The 14,368-nt window shown below is 53.6% G+C and overlaps 1 protein-coding gene across 1 annotated transcript; it reads right to left on the reverse strand.

The window, feature by feature from the left end:
- Nucleotides 1-10,663: 10,663 nt before the first annotated feature.
- Nucleotides 10,664-11,290, reverse strand: LOC104560268 (GTP-binding protein Rhes-like). The gene has a single exon (XM_010205553.2). The coding sequence runs from the start codon at nucleotides 11,288-11,290 to the stop codon at nucleotides 10,664-10,666; it is 627 nt and encodes a 208-aa protein (XP_010203855.2).
- Between the last annotated feature and the right edge of the window lie 3,078 nt (nucleotides 11,291-14,368).

Raw genomic sequence — 14,368 nt, forward strand, 5'->3', positions numbered from 1 at the left:
TCTGCTTGTTGGTGATGGCGCTCTCCTGAGCTCGTACCTTAATGCTTTGCATATCACCTCCCAAAGAGGGATACAAAAAAGCAGTAATCTTCTTTGTGCTTCTTGTTCAGAATTCTGTTCCTATCCTGTATTCATGTCTTTAGTAGATGAATTGTAACACTTTGAATATCACGAGGCTGAAGGCTCTTGAGCTCAGCCCCAGCCTCCTGTTTTCTGGATCTGGGTATCTCAAGCTCTAAATTGCCAGTTCCACTAAATTTTATGAGGTGGGCAAGTAGCCCGTCAATAATATAGGGCAGAAACCCCCAAATATTTTCATATCTGTCCTTTGAGGTTTTAAAATCGAGGGAGGTACTTCTGGTGCCAAACATTAGGCGTAGGAGAACTGCAGAAAGCTGGCGGAGGGAGCCAAACTCCCATCTCCTTTGTCTAAAGGTGAGCTTACGTCCTCTCCATCGCACCAGTTCTTTACCTCACGGTGGCACAGAGGGGATTGGTGCTGACAGTGGGACTTGCAGCAGGTCCTGGCTCCAGGCCCCCGGTGGTGACGAGTTTGTAACAGCGAAACTCCTTCCGCAAATTCATTTGAGGAGGAGGAAAAACCCCTCAGTGTGAATGAAGCACTGCCCCGTGACTGCAGCCCATGTGCCGTCCCTTTTGTCACCAGCCACTGCCATCAACTCCACAGTTAATGAGAAGGACCCATGGGGGAACCCCAGCAGCTCTTGAGAGTTTACTGGCAGGTGACAGTTAAAAGTTATCGGACTTGGATTTGGGGCTAAGTCCTATGATCTAAATAGCTAAAACACTGGCTGTTCTACTGGGGAGTTTTACTGACACTGCCCCAAAGTTGCACAGCTATTGCCACAGTTTTGACTGTGAACTGCCTTCCCTCCCAGCTCCTACTCAATTTGTTTCTCCTCCAAGTATTTGTGATGAAACTCTTAGAAGAGAGAGTTGCCTTCTCTTGTCTTTCCCTTCCTTGGGATTTTTGTTTGGGTGGGTATTTTTTCCTTGGCAAGGAGGGATTTCAGTGTCCCTGAGTTTTGTTTGCCTAGACATCCAAGTCCATTATGGAGTCAGATGGTTCAGCTAACAAGAGCTCTTGTCTTCCATAAGGTTGGCAGAGATGGCTTTTTTTGTAAATCAGATGCACTCTTAAAATCTAATATCCACCTTGGTGTGTTAAAGGAAATACAGCCTTTGGCCAAAATCAGTCTCTTCGTGTTCGAGTAGCTCTGTTTTGTTTGGGTGTCATACTCTTCTCTGCTTTAGTGCTATGAGTATTTCTGACATAGTAACGAAAGCTCCTGAGGGTAAGGGTTTTCCTTATGGCTTCAGCATCTTTACAAGGAAGCATTTTTACCACCATGTTTTTTCTGTGCGCTGCATTGACTGTCTCCTCCGTTGCACTTTCGCTGCATGGCTCCCCCGTCTTTTAGGCCAAGAGAATTTCTCTTTCTTGAAGTGGTCTGAAACTGTCAAAACTTCTTAGTTACTTGTCTTAGTTTGTGGGTGGCACTGGCAGAGCAGATCACTTTGCTATTCTACTCCAGAAGTATATTATTGTTCTTGATGATTCAGTATATGATTGTGTATGTGAAGGAGCATTTTCATTAAACAGAAACAAAACCAATGTATGTGGATATCTGTATATGTGAAGAATTATTGGAGTTGGAAGAGTCTGGAAATGGAATTTGAAAAACCCTTTAGAGTTTGGGTTATGGGCAGCTATAGAGTGGAGCATACCTGTGGTACCAGGTCAAAGATTGCCATGGTGACCTGTCAGATCGTCTCCTAACGTTGTGTATGAACTGCTGCTAAATGTCTGTTGGAGTTCACGCGTTGTCCAAACGACAGGCGCCCAACTGTATCGCTGTATTGATGCTGAATGTACAATCTCTGCTCAAGTCCTGTGCAGCCAGTTTCAGGGAGAAGGGGGGAGTTCTGAAAAATTGGCTCTGGAGCTCAAGTGAACTGTGTGTGTAAACTGTGCGGCTGCCTGGCGTACCCACGCTCCCCCCCAGCCCCAGGGTACACGGCAGCTCCGGGAAGGTCTGGAAATGTCTCTGATTCACCATCTTCTCTTTAGTGGGAATCCGAAGGAGACCGAGGCCCGTCCGTGGAGCGCAGCGGCCGACTTTAGCTCCCTGCAGGTCTCTTGGACTGTTTCACCCAGGTCCTTGCGTTGCTTTGAAGGCAGTGACGTACCCATGAAACCTTAACGTCTCCAGGAGCAGCCCAACTTCTGTCCTCTCACATCCCCCCCCTCGTTCCCAAGGAGTCTCTTCCACTAATACCCGTGTGCTCTTGGAATCTGGGAGAGGCACCTCCAACACTCATCCACATTGTAGCTTTCCTGAGGGAGGACGGACTACTAACGTGCCCATGTTCTAGTGGGGTCTAGGTGTCTTCCTCCAGTGGATACACCCAATCTCTCAGGTTAACTATTGCTTGCTGCAAGTTGCCAGACTCCATCCTCTAACGGCCAATCCAGCCTGTGCAGAGACAGTCGAGTTGACCATTTGAAACCCTTTGCGCTCCCACCGTTGTGTCCTCTCTAATGAAGGCGTTTCATTGGAAATGAATATGACACTTTTTGTCCTGTGTGTGCCCCAGGTGTTTGTTTTTTACTGTCAGATGCATTGGAAAACGAGTTGCTTGTAAATTTTCTCTGATGAAAACGTGGTCCCAGTGCAGTCATGATTTCAGGGTTATTAAAATGTTATCAAACACAATAAGCTGGAAGATTGCTTTGCTTTCAATAAACATTATTGTTAGTAAAGGTGGGCTTGCCTTGAACTGGCTGTGAGGCTGCTGACTCGAGAAATCTGCCCCTCTCCCCAGTCTGCAAGCTGCCTGTGGTCTGTCCAGTTACTTGAATACTGTATTGTTTTAAATGCTCGTTTTGTTCAGGGGAACACACTTGATAACAGTCAAAACTGTGGCAGATTCCTCTATAATTTCTCTGTAGTTTTCTCTCCTGGGTCTTTCAGCCACATAACTTATCCTATTTTGTTCTGAATTTATGCTGAACAAATGTGTTCCAGCGGACTGAAGACGTGTGTCACTGATGGTGTTGGAAAGGAGCAGACTCTTGCCACTTCTGCACTAGGTCTCCTTGTTTTGGCTACAGCATCCATGGTTTATGATTGTGTGTTTCTGGCAGTACCCCACAGGAGCAGGGAAAAACAGATTTTTCATTGCTCTGATTTCAAGTGGGACCCACTTTTACTGCCTTTCCTTGGCACTTGCCTGGCTCCTTCCCAACCCTTACCTCCCTACAGAAGGCAGGGAACTCCTGATAAAGGCAGAAGAGATCATTATCCTGCAGGTAATTGCAAACTCTACCAGGGTGAAGTACACAGGTACACAGTATAGAGGTGAACTTAGAAACATAATCCCTGTTCTCAGTGGCACATTCATCACAAGTATAAAATATCTGAAATGCAAAAGAGAAGGCAAACCCTAGTCCCCAGTAGCTAAGCAACCCTTGCCTGCCTCTGTCCTGGGATGATCACCCAGGAAGTACAATTACAGTAGGAAGAGTGGTATCAGCAGAGCTCCCATCACTTCTGATGCTTTTATTGTTAAGTGGTTTTCCAGAATTAAAGAGGGAGGAGAGTGGCACTTTCCCAACACATCTTAAAAGTGTAGGATGCAGGAGGTGAAAGGCAAGGTGCTAAGGAGGGCAGAGACCAGGGGTGGGCTAGGGGGAGGTGTAGCAGGAACTGGGTGATTTGTAGGTGAGTTTCATTTCTGAAATAGCTAGAAATGTTCCAAAATACATTTTTGTTCAGTCTCTCTGAACTGCTTCTGAAGCACTTGCTGCCTGTTATGTGTGCTGTGGCTCACACAATAACCTGGACGGGCAGGTAGCTGGAAGCAGTTTCATAATCACTTCCTTAGGGTGCCTCAGCATCTTTTAAATACCTTTTCCTGGAGCTTTTCTGAAATACAGCTGCAAGATCTGAAGTTGAGCTCTCAGGACCAGCAAAGTCAACCAATGAGTCCAAGCACAGATCATGAGGGTTCCTGCAGAATAAAGCTCGGTGCTTTGGCTGCAGCAGAGTGTTGGGTTTTCATCCTTTAGTGAAGATTAGGCACAAAATGCTAAATCCTCATGGTACCAAATTTAGAACTTGGTGTGAGTCAATAAGTTTTGCTTAGAGTTAAAACTGATTTCTTTTTTTTTAACCTGTTTTATAGAATCCAAGTATTGTAAGACATTGGCAGTTTACCACTGTGGGCACCATCTGTAGCTGAGAAGAAAGGGAAACTTTTCTGAATCAAGTGTGGAGGAAAATGGTTTAAGAATTCTACTTTTGTACTTGGACCTTCAACAACACAGAAGGCCAAATTGCATGTTTTCCAAATGGGTTTGTTATTAGTGCTCTTATCAATGTAAGGCATTTAAATCACAGTATTCCACCTGGTGTAACAAGTGAGTGATTGATGCATTAATATGCCTTAGTGTTTTCATAGTCAGTCGTAGCACCACACAAGCATCAGCTGTGTGTCCAATTTCCATCCTATATGGGATCTAAGAGAGAAGAAATGCCAAGTTAGAGGATTTACTCAGTCTTCTACTGTGTATCTTGGCAGAGGCCTAAAGTTTATGGTCTACAAAAGAAGGAAACTGCTTATCAACATCTCAGCTTCTACCCACTGGTTGTAAAGCAAAGGACATGGAGGCTTCTGGCAGCACAGGCAATGCTGGATGGTGATGCCCTGAGATTAAGGGCCAGAGCCTTATTGGGGATGAGCAGAGCTGTAATGAAAAGCCAAGCAGACGCTGCAGAGTGGAGATTCTTGCTTTTTTGGAGACTGGTCCTCCCTCAGCCAGAGCAGCCAGCCCCTGCCTGGCTCCTCTGCCAGCAGAAGCCAAACTGCCTTCCTGGAGCTCGGCCATTCACTGCTTGGGGCACGACTGTGTCAGAACAAAAGCTGCTGTTCCTCTCTCTGCCTGGCTGGCCAAGCAGCCCTTGTTTATTAAGGTATAAGCATTCAGGAGCTCAACTTGTCTTTGCTGAAGGCTGCCTGGATACTCAGTACTGGGAAAGAAGCAGGGCACAAACTTGTGTGCTTATGGACTGGTTTATGCTCCTGAATGGAGGCTTTTGATTTTGAAAAGCCTTTGTATGAAGCAAAGCTCTGCATGCTTGTCCCCTCAGTTGAGCTGTCAATTAAAAGGCAGAGTACTGTAAATCCTCTTTGCAAACGCTTCAGGTCCTGCAGCACGCTGATCCCTGAGCTCCTGCAATCTGTTCTGTCTGGGAACAGAATCCACAGCGGCTCTGAACCTTCTGCAGGGTGCTAGCTGGTGGTTATCGAGGTGCAGCTGAGCTCGGGTGCCCCAAAGAGCTCAGAGGAATGTTTCTGCTGTGCCCCAGACTGACGTTTTTCTGTCATATACACACTCTCATATACTGAGATTTCTTTTGGGGACAAAAACAGGACACTGCTTAAAACCCAGGCACGTCTGCCTGCCAGAGCCTTGTGTCTGGGCAGCTCTCAGTCACTCACACAGTAACCCAAAGGCGCCAGCCGCCCCTGCCCGCGTTTCTTGTGCATGAGCTCCCGTTGGGTGCTTCCTCTTCTCCTCTTCTGCCCCTCATCTGTGGGAACAAGCCCCGGCGCAGCTGCCCGGCTCGTCCCGCCCCCCCATCCCAGCCCGTAAGCGCTGAGAGCAGCTCCGAGGCGCTGTGCAAGCCTCGCAGCCCTCCCGGTACAAAATGTCCCGGGCTGTAATCCCCGAGTTGCCCACCAGATGGGGCCCGGGAACGGGCTCTCGGCGGCGGCCCCGGCCCCGACCCTTCCGTTCGCCCTCCCCGGCCGTTCCCCCGGGCTGCGGCGGGGCAGCGGCTCCCCGGGCAGGGCGCTGGGCGAAGGGCGCTGCCGGGCTCCTGCCGCTCGTTCGCAGCAGCGGTGCGGGGCAGCGGCTCCCCGGGCAGGGCGCTGGGCGCTGGGCTCGGCCGGGCTCCTGCCGCTCGTTCGCAGCAGCCGTGCGGGGCAGCGGCTCCCCGGGCAGGGCGCTGGGCGAGGGGCCGGGCTCCTGCCGCTCGTTCGCAGCAGCCGTGCGGGGCAGCGGCTCCCCGGGCCGGGCGCTGGGCGAGGGGCGCTGCCGGGCTCCTGCCGCTCGTTCGCAGCAGCCGTGCGGGGCAGCGGCTCCCCGGGCAGGGCGCTGGGCGAGGGGCCGGGCTCCTGCCGCTCGTTCGCAGCAGCCGTGCGGGGCAGCGGCTCCCCGGGCCGGGCGCTGGGCGAGGGGCCGGGCTCCCGCCGCTCGTTCGCAGCAGCCGTGCGGGGCAGCGGCTCCCCGGGCCGGGCGCTGGGCGAGGGGCCGGGCTCCCGCCGCTCGTTCGCAGCAGCCGTGCGGGGCAGCGGCTCCCCGGGCAGGGCGCTGGGCGAGGGGCCGGGCTCCCGCCGCTCGTTCGCAGCAGCCATGCGGGGCAGCGGCTCCCCGGGCCGGGCGCTGGGCGCTGGGCTCGGCCGGGCTCCTGCCGCTCGTTCGCAGCAGCCATGAGGTCTGTGCGCAGGAGCAGCCCCGCGGGAGACGCTCCGCACCCGGAGCAGCTTGAATTGAGCAAAGTTCCTCACTTGGGAAGCAATCTCAGATTAAGGTCGTGTTACGGGCTGGGGAAAGGCTTTTGAGGTCGCTGGTAGGGTACAGACAGCACGTCATGCGCAGGCTGCAGGGAATGGGCATCGGGGCAAGTGCAGGGTGAGCGAGGGAAGCTGGCACCGTCCCAGAAATGCATTTATTAGCCCCCATTCATTAGCTGGCACAGGGTGCTGCGCTGAGGCTGCTCCTGCAGCCCCCCAGCCCACCGCATGGGCTCGGTGGGTCCCTGCGATGGCACGGCCGCAGCTTTGCTCTTCTGCAGAGCACTCAGCACACCGGCTTGTTTTCCCCAGCGCTGAGCCTCACTTAGCAAAGGCCCTGAAGGCAAACACAGCTAATTACCCCCTCAACAAGTCAGTGCCGCCTTGCATTTTAAAAGTGCTTCGCTGTGTCGTTCGGGTGTCCTCGGTTAAGTGTTTGCCGCAGCTCTCCATCCATCAGGAGCCGAGCAAGCCGCGGCAGCCGCCCGCGCTGAGGCACACGGGGGCCTGGCCCGAGCGGCTCCTCGGCTCCCCCGCCGTGTTTGTGCACGCTAATTAAGCGGGAGCATCTCGCAGCAGTGTGATGGGGCGTGCTGCGTGATGTGGAACAGAACAGGAGGGAGCACACGCAGCTCTCCGTGGGGATGTGGGCAAGGCACGGGGACACGGCTGACGTGTGCTCCGGAGTCAAACGGTCCGACTGCAGGGACAGGGAAGGGAAAGTGTGGTGAAGGAAAGCTGTTCAGGGTCTTTCAGCCCTTGGTCCTGCTCGTGGGTGGGTCAGGGTCACTGCTGTGGCTTTGTGGAAGGGCGAGGCTGGGGCAGCTGGGGGTGGGGGAAGGGAGGATTGGGCTGGGAGAGTGAGATTGTGTCAAGCAGCCAGGCTCCTTGGGCAGATGGTTGTCTTTTCAGTATTTAATGAGGGTCCTCAAGGAGGGAGCCACAGAGACTGGACAGGCTTTGAGGGTGAGGCAGGGAACGCTTCTGGCTCCTCTTTGTGCGTTTACAAGTGCTTAACTGCAACAATTGAACAGTGGGGGGGAGCTCTGGGGGAGCTGCTCCCCTCCTCTCCCCTCCTCTCCCACACAACCCCGTCTGTCTCTCGCGGGCCAGCTTGCCCTCGGGCATGAAAGGGTGCAGTGGGTCAGAGACTCGCAGGAATCCCAACACCCACCGACCCATTTCCCTGCTAACTGGCACTGCGCCTGCTCAGGGACACTGACACCCCCCGGGCGGGCAGTCACGGTGTAAGAGGGGGAAGGGCCGAGCTACAGGCAATTTGCCCCACCGTCGCGAGCTGGAGTCGCCGCTGGAACCCAGGGTGGTGATCTTTCCATCTTATTTCTGTTTTCTTTCCTCTTTTCTTTCCCCTTAAACCATGCTACTTAACCTTCTCGGCCAAATAAGTTCTTGCAATCCCATTACTTGTTGCTCAATAAGTCATTTGCGTTTCTCGATTGTCAGTGTGGTTGCACCTCTGACTTTGTCCTGAAGTTAAACGGGAATCTGGAGCAAGCCCAGAGGTCACACTGTTCCAGTTGTGACACTGAGTGAGTTCCTCCAGTGGCTTCACTCATTGCTGGAGCCCAGGGCTGCAGAGGCACATGGAGATGGGCCCGTTGAGAGGGTCCCTGCAGCTCCAGCATCTTGGTCTTTGCATCTTCTGCACCCCCAGCATCTCCTTCTGCAGCTCCAGCTTGGTCTCTGCATCTGTTGTACCTCCAGCATCCTGATATTTCCATCATCTGCCCTTCCAGCATCCCAGTCGGTGTGATGCATGATATGGAGCTGTTTCCAGTCCACATCATGTATCAAAACAGGCAGGGCACGCTGTGCAGGGGCAGGGGCTAGCAGGCAGCTTCCTAGTTCTACACTGCAAAGAGGCTTTGGCATATTAATGTAAACCAAAAAGGCTCGTGCTCCCAATGCTAGCAGAAACCTGCTCTGAAACAGCAACAACAAACTCTCTGCAAGTTGTGAGACTCCTGCAGAGCTGACTAATTAGCAAGAGGTCGGGTCATTAGGCAGGACCCACTGCACCAACCAGCAGATGCTTTGCCATGGCCAGCTCACCGCTGCTAAAGGCTGGGAGTGGGCAGCGATGGGCACAGCCAAGGTGCAGCATCCCCTGTGGCTGCATCTCTCGTGCCCATCTCTGCCACAGGCAGGGTGCCACCACGTTAAGTCAGCTGCTGAAAGTGAGCTTGCTTTGCTTGTCATTCCCTCCAGGCAGGAGCTCCCTTTTCCCGGGGAAAGGGCTGTCCTGAGCTGCTCTTGGTGTCCCCGAGGTGCTGAGGTCCCTTTCACTGAGCATGGGTGGTAGCAGCAGCAGGAGGTGTGTGGCTGTGAGCCCAGAGCAGGAAAGGTAAACAAAGAGTCACAGAATCACTGGACGATGGGGGTGGGAAGGGCCCTGCAGAGCTCATTCAGCCCAAGCCCTTGCTACAGCAGGTTCCCCTCGAGCAGGGGGCACAGGAACGGGTCCAGGTGGGGTTGGAAAACTCCTGAGAAGGAGCCTCCACACCCTCCCTGGGCAGCCTGTGCCAGGGCTCCCTCACCTCACATCAAAGGAACCTCTCCTTGTGTTTCAGTTCCCCAGTAACCCACCTCTCACAGCCAGAGCCGTGGTGCTGCTGGAGTTGCCGGCCCTCCCCGCTGCCTGTGCCCCCAGCCTCATCCTGCACTAGGCTCTGGGCACAGGACTGTCCCTGCCTGGAGGTTGCTGCCATTCCCCCAGTGCCCGTGGGCCATGGCAGCAGCGTGCCTGAGCCAGGGCTGCCCGTGTGAGGCTGTGCTCTCCCTGCCAGCACCTTATGCACTGCCTGGGCCAGGAAGGGACTGGGTTCACTGGGTGCCATCCTGCCCAGCTGGGCAGGGGCACACCATGCTGTAGGGCTGAGCTTCTGAAATCTGAGGACCCCAGATTTCCCAGTTCCTCTGGATCTCAACTAGGGTGGGTGACTCCTGAACCCACCAAGCTCTAATATCCTTTATATATTGTCTTTCTGTGGCTGCTGAGTGGGTTAAATGCTTGTTACAGCAAAGATGGGCTGTGGGGGGGGAGAGTAAATCAGTGCCGTGCATAAAGCACAGTAAATACAGCCCTTCTGTGCTCTTCTCACACAGTTTTTATCTCCTTTTAATATGTTTGTGGTTTTTATTTCAGTGGATCAGCTGCCATTCAGTGGCTGTTTTTCTTTTCTGTACTTGGACACAAGCAGCACTGTTTTATTACTGGTGGTGGTCAAAACTTCAGTGCTTTAACTTGTCAGGAAAATCATAACACCAAATGTCCTGACACTGCCAGGGGAGGCTGGAGAACTGGGGAGGCTCCTCCAGTGCAGGGACACTCCGGATAGAGATGGAGCATGGAGGAGCAAAAGCAAATGCAGTAAGAATGTGTCTGGGCATAAACCACTGATATCAGGCACTGCAGCATTTGAAGGACAGGAGAAAGAAACTCAAACATTTTCCAGCTCCATTTTGCATCAACATTTTATTGGGTATGCTTAAAAAAAACCCCAAACCACAAGAAGAGGAAACTCAGGAGATGCAAAGGCTGCCCTATCACATGCTCTGTGCCAAGGAACAAAATCAAAACTACTTTGGACACTGGATCTGTGTCTGGAACCGAGGCCGTGCCAGGAGCTCGTACGTGCAAGTGCTTGGGGTGAGGTGACACAGGACCCAAACAAGACCCCATAGAGCAGCACCAGTGGGTGCCAGGCAGCTGCACAAATGCAGCCAGAGCCCCCTTGTTGGGCTGCTTTCCCCCCCTCCTTGAGGAGCTGCCTGCCTGCCAGCTCCCCGGGGCACACTGCAACGTGCTGCCTAATGACAGTGCTTCCCCAGGTACAGCTCCTGCCTCTCCTGTCCCCTCACCCTTCCAGCATCCAGCATCCCTTCCAAGCCCCTCCACCATGTCCTTGCCAACTCTCACCGGTCCCAGCGGGCTGGGTGGGGAAGAGGGAGGGGGGAAGGGGCAGCGGGGTTGATTTTGTCTGAGGCAACACCCCTCCCCACGCAGCCCACCTGAGCTTGCTGCCAGCCCTGGGCTGGCTCAGCACACTGAGCAGCTGTTGGTCTTGTTCATGGGAGGCCTCAGCACCTGCTCCTTGGGCAACGTCTCCCTCCTCTTGCAGAGCGCGGGGCTGAGGCGGCTGGGCAGGTTGGCTTGTTGCAGCAGCTCCCTGAACACCTCCAGCACGTTCTCGTTGTCCTTGGCCGACGTCTCCAGGAAGCGGCTGTTCCAGTCCAGCTCCACCAGCGACAGCGCGTCCTCCGCCGGCACCTGCCGCTCGCCGCCGCTCTCCGCCTTGTTGCCCACCACCACGATGGGAGGGAACTTGTCATCCTTCACCTCCAAGATCTCCTCCCTCAAGCTCTTGACGCTTTCGAAGGATTCGGCATCGTCCACGGCGTAGACCAGGGCGAAGGCGTCGCTGTTCTGGATCGAGAGCTTCCTCATGGCCGGGAAGGAGTAGCTGCCGCTGGTGTCCAGGATTTCCACCGTGAGCCTGGCCCCGCTCACCTCGTACTCTTTGCTGTGCAGCTCCTCCACCGTGCGCCGGTGCTTGGGTTCGAAGGTGTCCAGCAGGAAGCGGCGGATGAGGGCTGTCTTACCCACGCCGGCAGCTCCCAGGAACACCAAGCGCACGTGGTTCTTCTCCTTCACCACCAAGGACATGTCTGGGCGCAGAAGGGACGGGATGCTCCGCAGCTGACGCTCACCACGGCTGTCCCTGGCTGGCCGCAGCCCCAGCGTCTCCCCGTCCTCCCCTGCAGTTCGGTGCCACCTCCCTGCAAACTTCAGCCGGCTTTTCTGCCGCTGCAGTCCCCCAACTGCAGTTCATCTTTTATCCTGGCTTCTCCCTGCCATGTGGCACTGGGCTGTCCAATCTCCGTGGGCTGAGGGTGCTGAAGGAGGGGGGTTGAGGAGGGAGGAGAGCGGGGTGCTCCGGGCCAATCCGCAGAGCTCAGTGCTGGGAAGCCCCTGCAACCCTGGAGAGCACCGCGCTGCCTTGCACAGTGCACTTGCGACTCTCGCCACTGCCAGGAGCGCCAGGGAACCGGCAGCGTCACAGCCCTCGCGCTGCCTGAGCTCTTTTGTCCTCCCTGGAGATTTATGTGTGTTTCTTGGCATGGGCTGGCTGGCAGCAGGTCGGCTCCATGGGGCTCTCGCACCGGTTGGGTGGCTCGTGGCCAGATGTGGCAGGGGCCAGCTGGTCACCCACGGTGTCTTGCACTAATCAGGGGGCTGGGGATGTGTTTGCACATGGGATTGCTGCAAACATGCCCAACTCTTCCATAAGCCTGTGAAATGTTTGCCCAGAGGGGAAGAAAATCAATCTCCCTGGCACACATACATCATACCCTCCTCATTGAGCTGTCAGTTATCCTGTGATTTCGTGAAATATTTCACCTGGGGGGGGTGGGAGATTCTCCCTGACAACAATACAGTGCCATCTCCACCAGCAGACACCAAGCAGTTGTGAGTAGGAACGCTGTCCATGACCCAACAGCAGCAAACCATCACCCAGCTGCAGCAAATCATCACCCAGAGCAGGTGGGTGACTCACCAGGCAGAGAGGTGAGGTGGGATGTGTGTCAGTCCCTGTCTTCACATGGATGAGCATCACGCCTGGGAGCAGGTTGGCTCGTGGAGGGCCAGACTGTCCTGTCAGTGTGTGTGTCCTCAGCAGTCACCTTCCATATTTCATGCTACATTTGATTCAGAAGCTGATTGATGCAAAGTGCAAATATAAAGGGAGCTTGCTCAGAAGTTAAAGTCTTTATCCTCAACTTGGGACTCTGTGGTTTTCTGGCTTTGGACTAGATTTTGTAGTTTTAATGAGTTATTTCCTTCCACAGCAAAGTATCAGCTTCAGCATTTAGTTAGGTCTGAATTTATCCTATTGATTTCAAATGCCCTCTTCCCAAGAATCACTCCAGCCTTCTAATTCCCCCATTACATTTTAGCCATGTTAGGGGCTTTCCCTATCTCATTATCAGGAGAGCTGAGAGATGGCCTCAGGGTAAGCAGAGTCCTCTCAGCCTGCCCTGGGAGAAGAGGAAGATTAGGTCCTTAACAGGAGTGGCAATGGCACCAGAGTACACTATGGCACCACATGGAGTTTTGCGCTGTCTGGTGATGCACCTTCACAGACATGAAGCTTTTTCTGAAGAGACTTCACTGTGCCATGAGCAGAGCCCAAAGGTGATGCCAAGGACTGAGCTACAGGAGTGAGAAGGAGCTGAGGATGCAGCAAATGTGATGGCACAGCCATTGGATGTCAGCCAGGCAGAAAACAGGAGTGGCTGAGCAGAGAGAGTGCTGGGCTGAGGCACGTGAACAAGGCAGGGATGGCGTTTTGGTGCTTAGTGTGTTATTGACAGCAGTGGAAGCAAAGAATGAAGCTGGTGAGGAGGGAGGGCAGGGTAAGTAACCTCACTGCAGGTGTAGAAGCTGTTTAAGGCCAAACCCCACGTTTTTAAAACTAGGAAATAATTTGATTAATGCTTCTTTGTGCTTAGATAGACAGTGGCTGGGGGTTTTGAGAGAGGAGATGGGTTTCCTGGGATTGCTCCCAGGCAGCTGCTGCAAAGCCCCACAGGGCTCAGCACACAGGAGCCTGTGCAGTGCCCTCATTGCTGCTCTGTGCCCCAATATTTCATTCCAAAGAGCCTCAAGAAATGGATCTGTTCAACCTTTACATCACCCAGCATCACTTACAGGTGCAGAAATGGTGCCCAAAGTGAAGGAGGAACCCATGACAGGAGGGAATGGGTTTCTAAACACTCCATCCTGGCCCTAAACCCTTTCCCTTTCTGGGAAACACCAAGCAGCAATATCAGCCATGGAGGGCTCCCTAAATCATAGCTTGGAAGATGACCCTGGTGCAGTGGGAGCCAACATCACTTCTGCTGTCTGCAGTTGGAGTTGTTTCTGCAGGAGTGGATGTGTCCTGCGTGGTCTGCACAGCCCTGGCTGTTAGACAAAGAGCAGTGGTGCAGATAAGAGCTCCCCTGCCTTGGAGCTGCAGTCACACACACACACACTGTCTATACATCCCCAATGAGTTTTCACATCAGTTGTCTCCCCTTAGTTTTTCACATCTGTGCTGCTATGGTTACCAAGAGCCTGAAAGGGTTGAAATCTCCCTCAGAGCAATGGAGGATTTCAGGGGTAATCTTGTTAAGAGATGAGCAATGAATATATCCAAAGGCCTTTTGCATGAATATCTCGTTCCATATTAGCTTATGTCCACTGACAGCAGGGAAGGCAAAGCAGGGAGGGGGACTGTGTGCAAGGAAGGGAAAAAACCCAGAAAGGATGAATGCAGGGACTTGTTTTCCAGTGCAGCCTTTTGTGCCCAGAGTGATGTGCTGGATATTTCAAGGAGGCCTTGGCCAGCCAGTTAGCTTGGGTGGTTATTAATAAAGAAATAGTATTTCAGCCTCTGTTTCCCCCAGGGAAAGCCTCATGGAACCCTTAAAGAGCACTTGGAGATAGGGACAGTCATGGCTGAGTCCTACAGAAGAGCCCCACGTCCCATGAGCTGGGATGGAGAGTGGGGCTGAGATGACTCTTGGCCTCAGCAAGGCTGTGGGAGCAGTCAGCATCTGTCTCCTGTGGAGTTTGGTAATTCAGGGAGAGTGTTGGGTCCTGCACTACAGGCACAGGAGCAGCAAGGGATGCCTGTGCTAGTGCTGTGCCCACAGGAGAGGGGAGAATGATGCCCTGAGAAAGGAGAGGGAGAGAGGC

The sequence above is a fragment of the Colius striatus genome, chromosome 18 (genome assembly GCF_028858725.1).
Source record: "Colius striatus isolate bColStr4 chromosome 18, bColStr4.1.hap1, whole genome shotgun sequence".
Classification (NCBI taxonomy): Eukaryota; Metazoa; Chordata; class Aves; order Coliiformes; family Coliidae; genus Colius; species Colius striatus.

Coding starts and splice junctions, on each gene's coding strand:
- LOC104560268 (XM_010205553.2), bottom strand. CDS start 11,290: ATGTCCTTGGTGGTGAAGGAGAAGAACCACGTGCGCTTGGTGTTCCTG.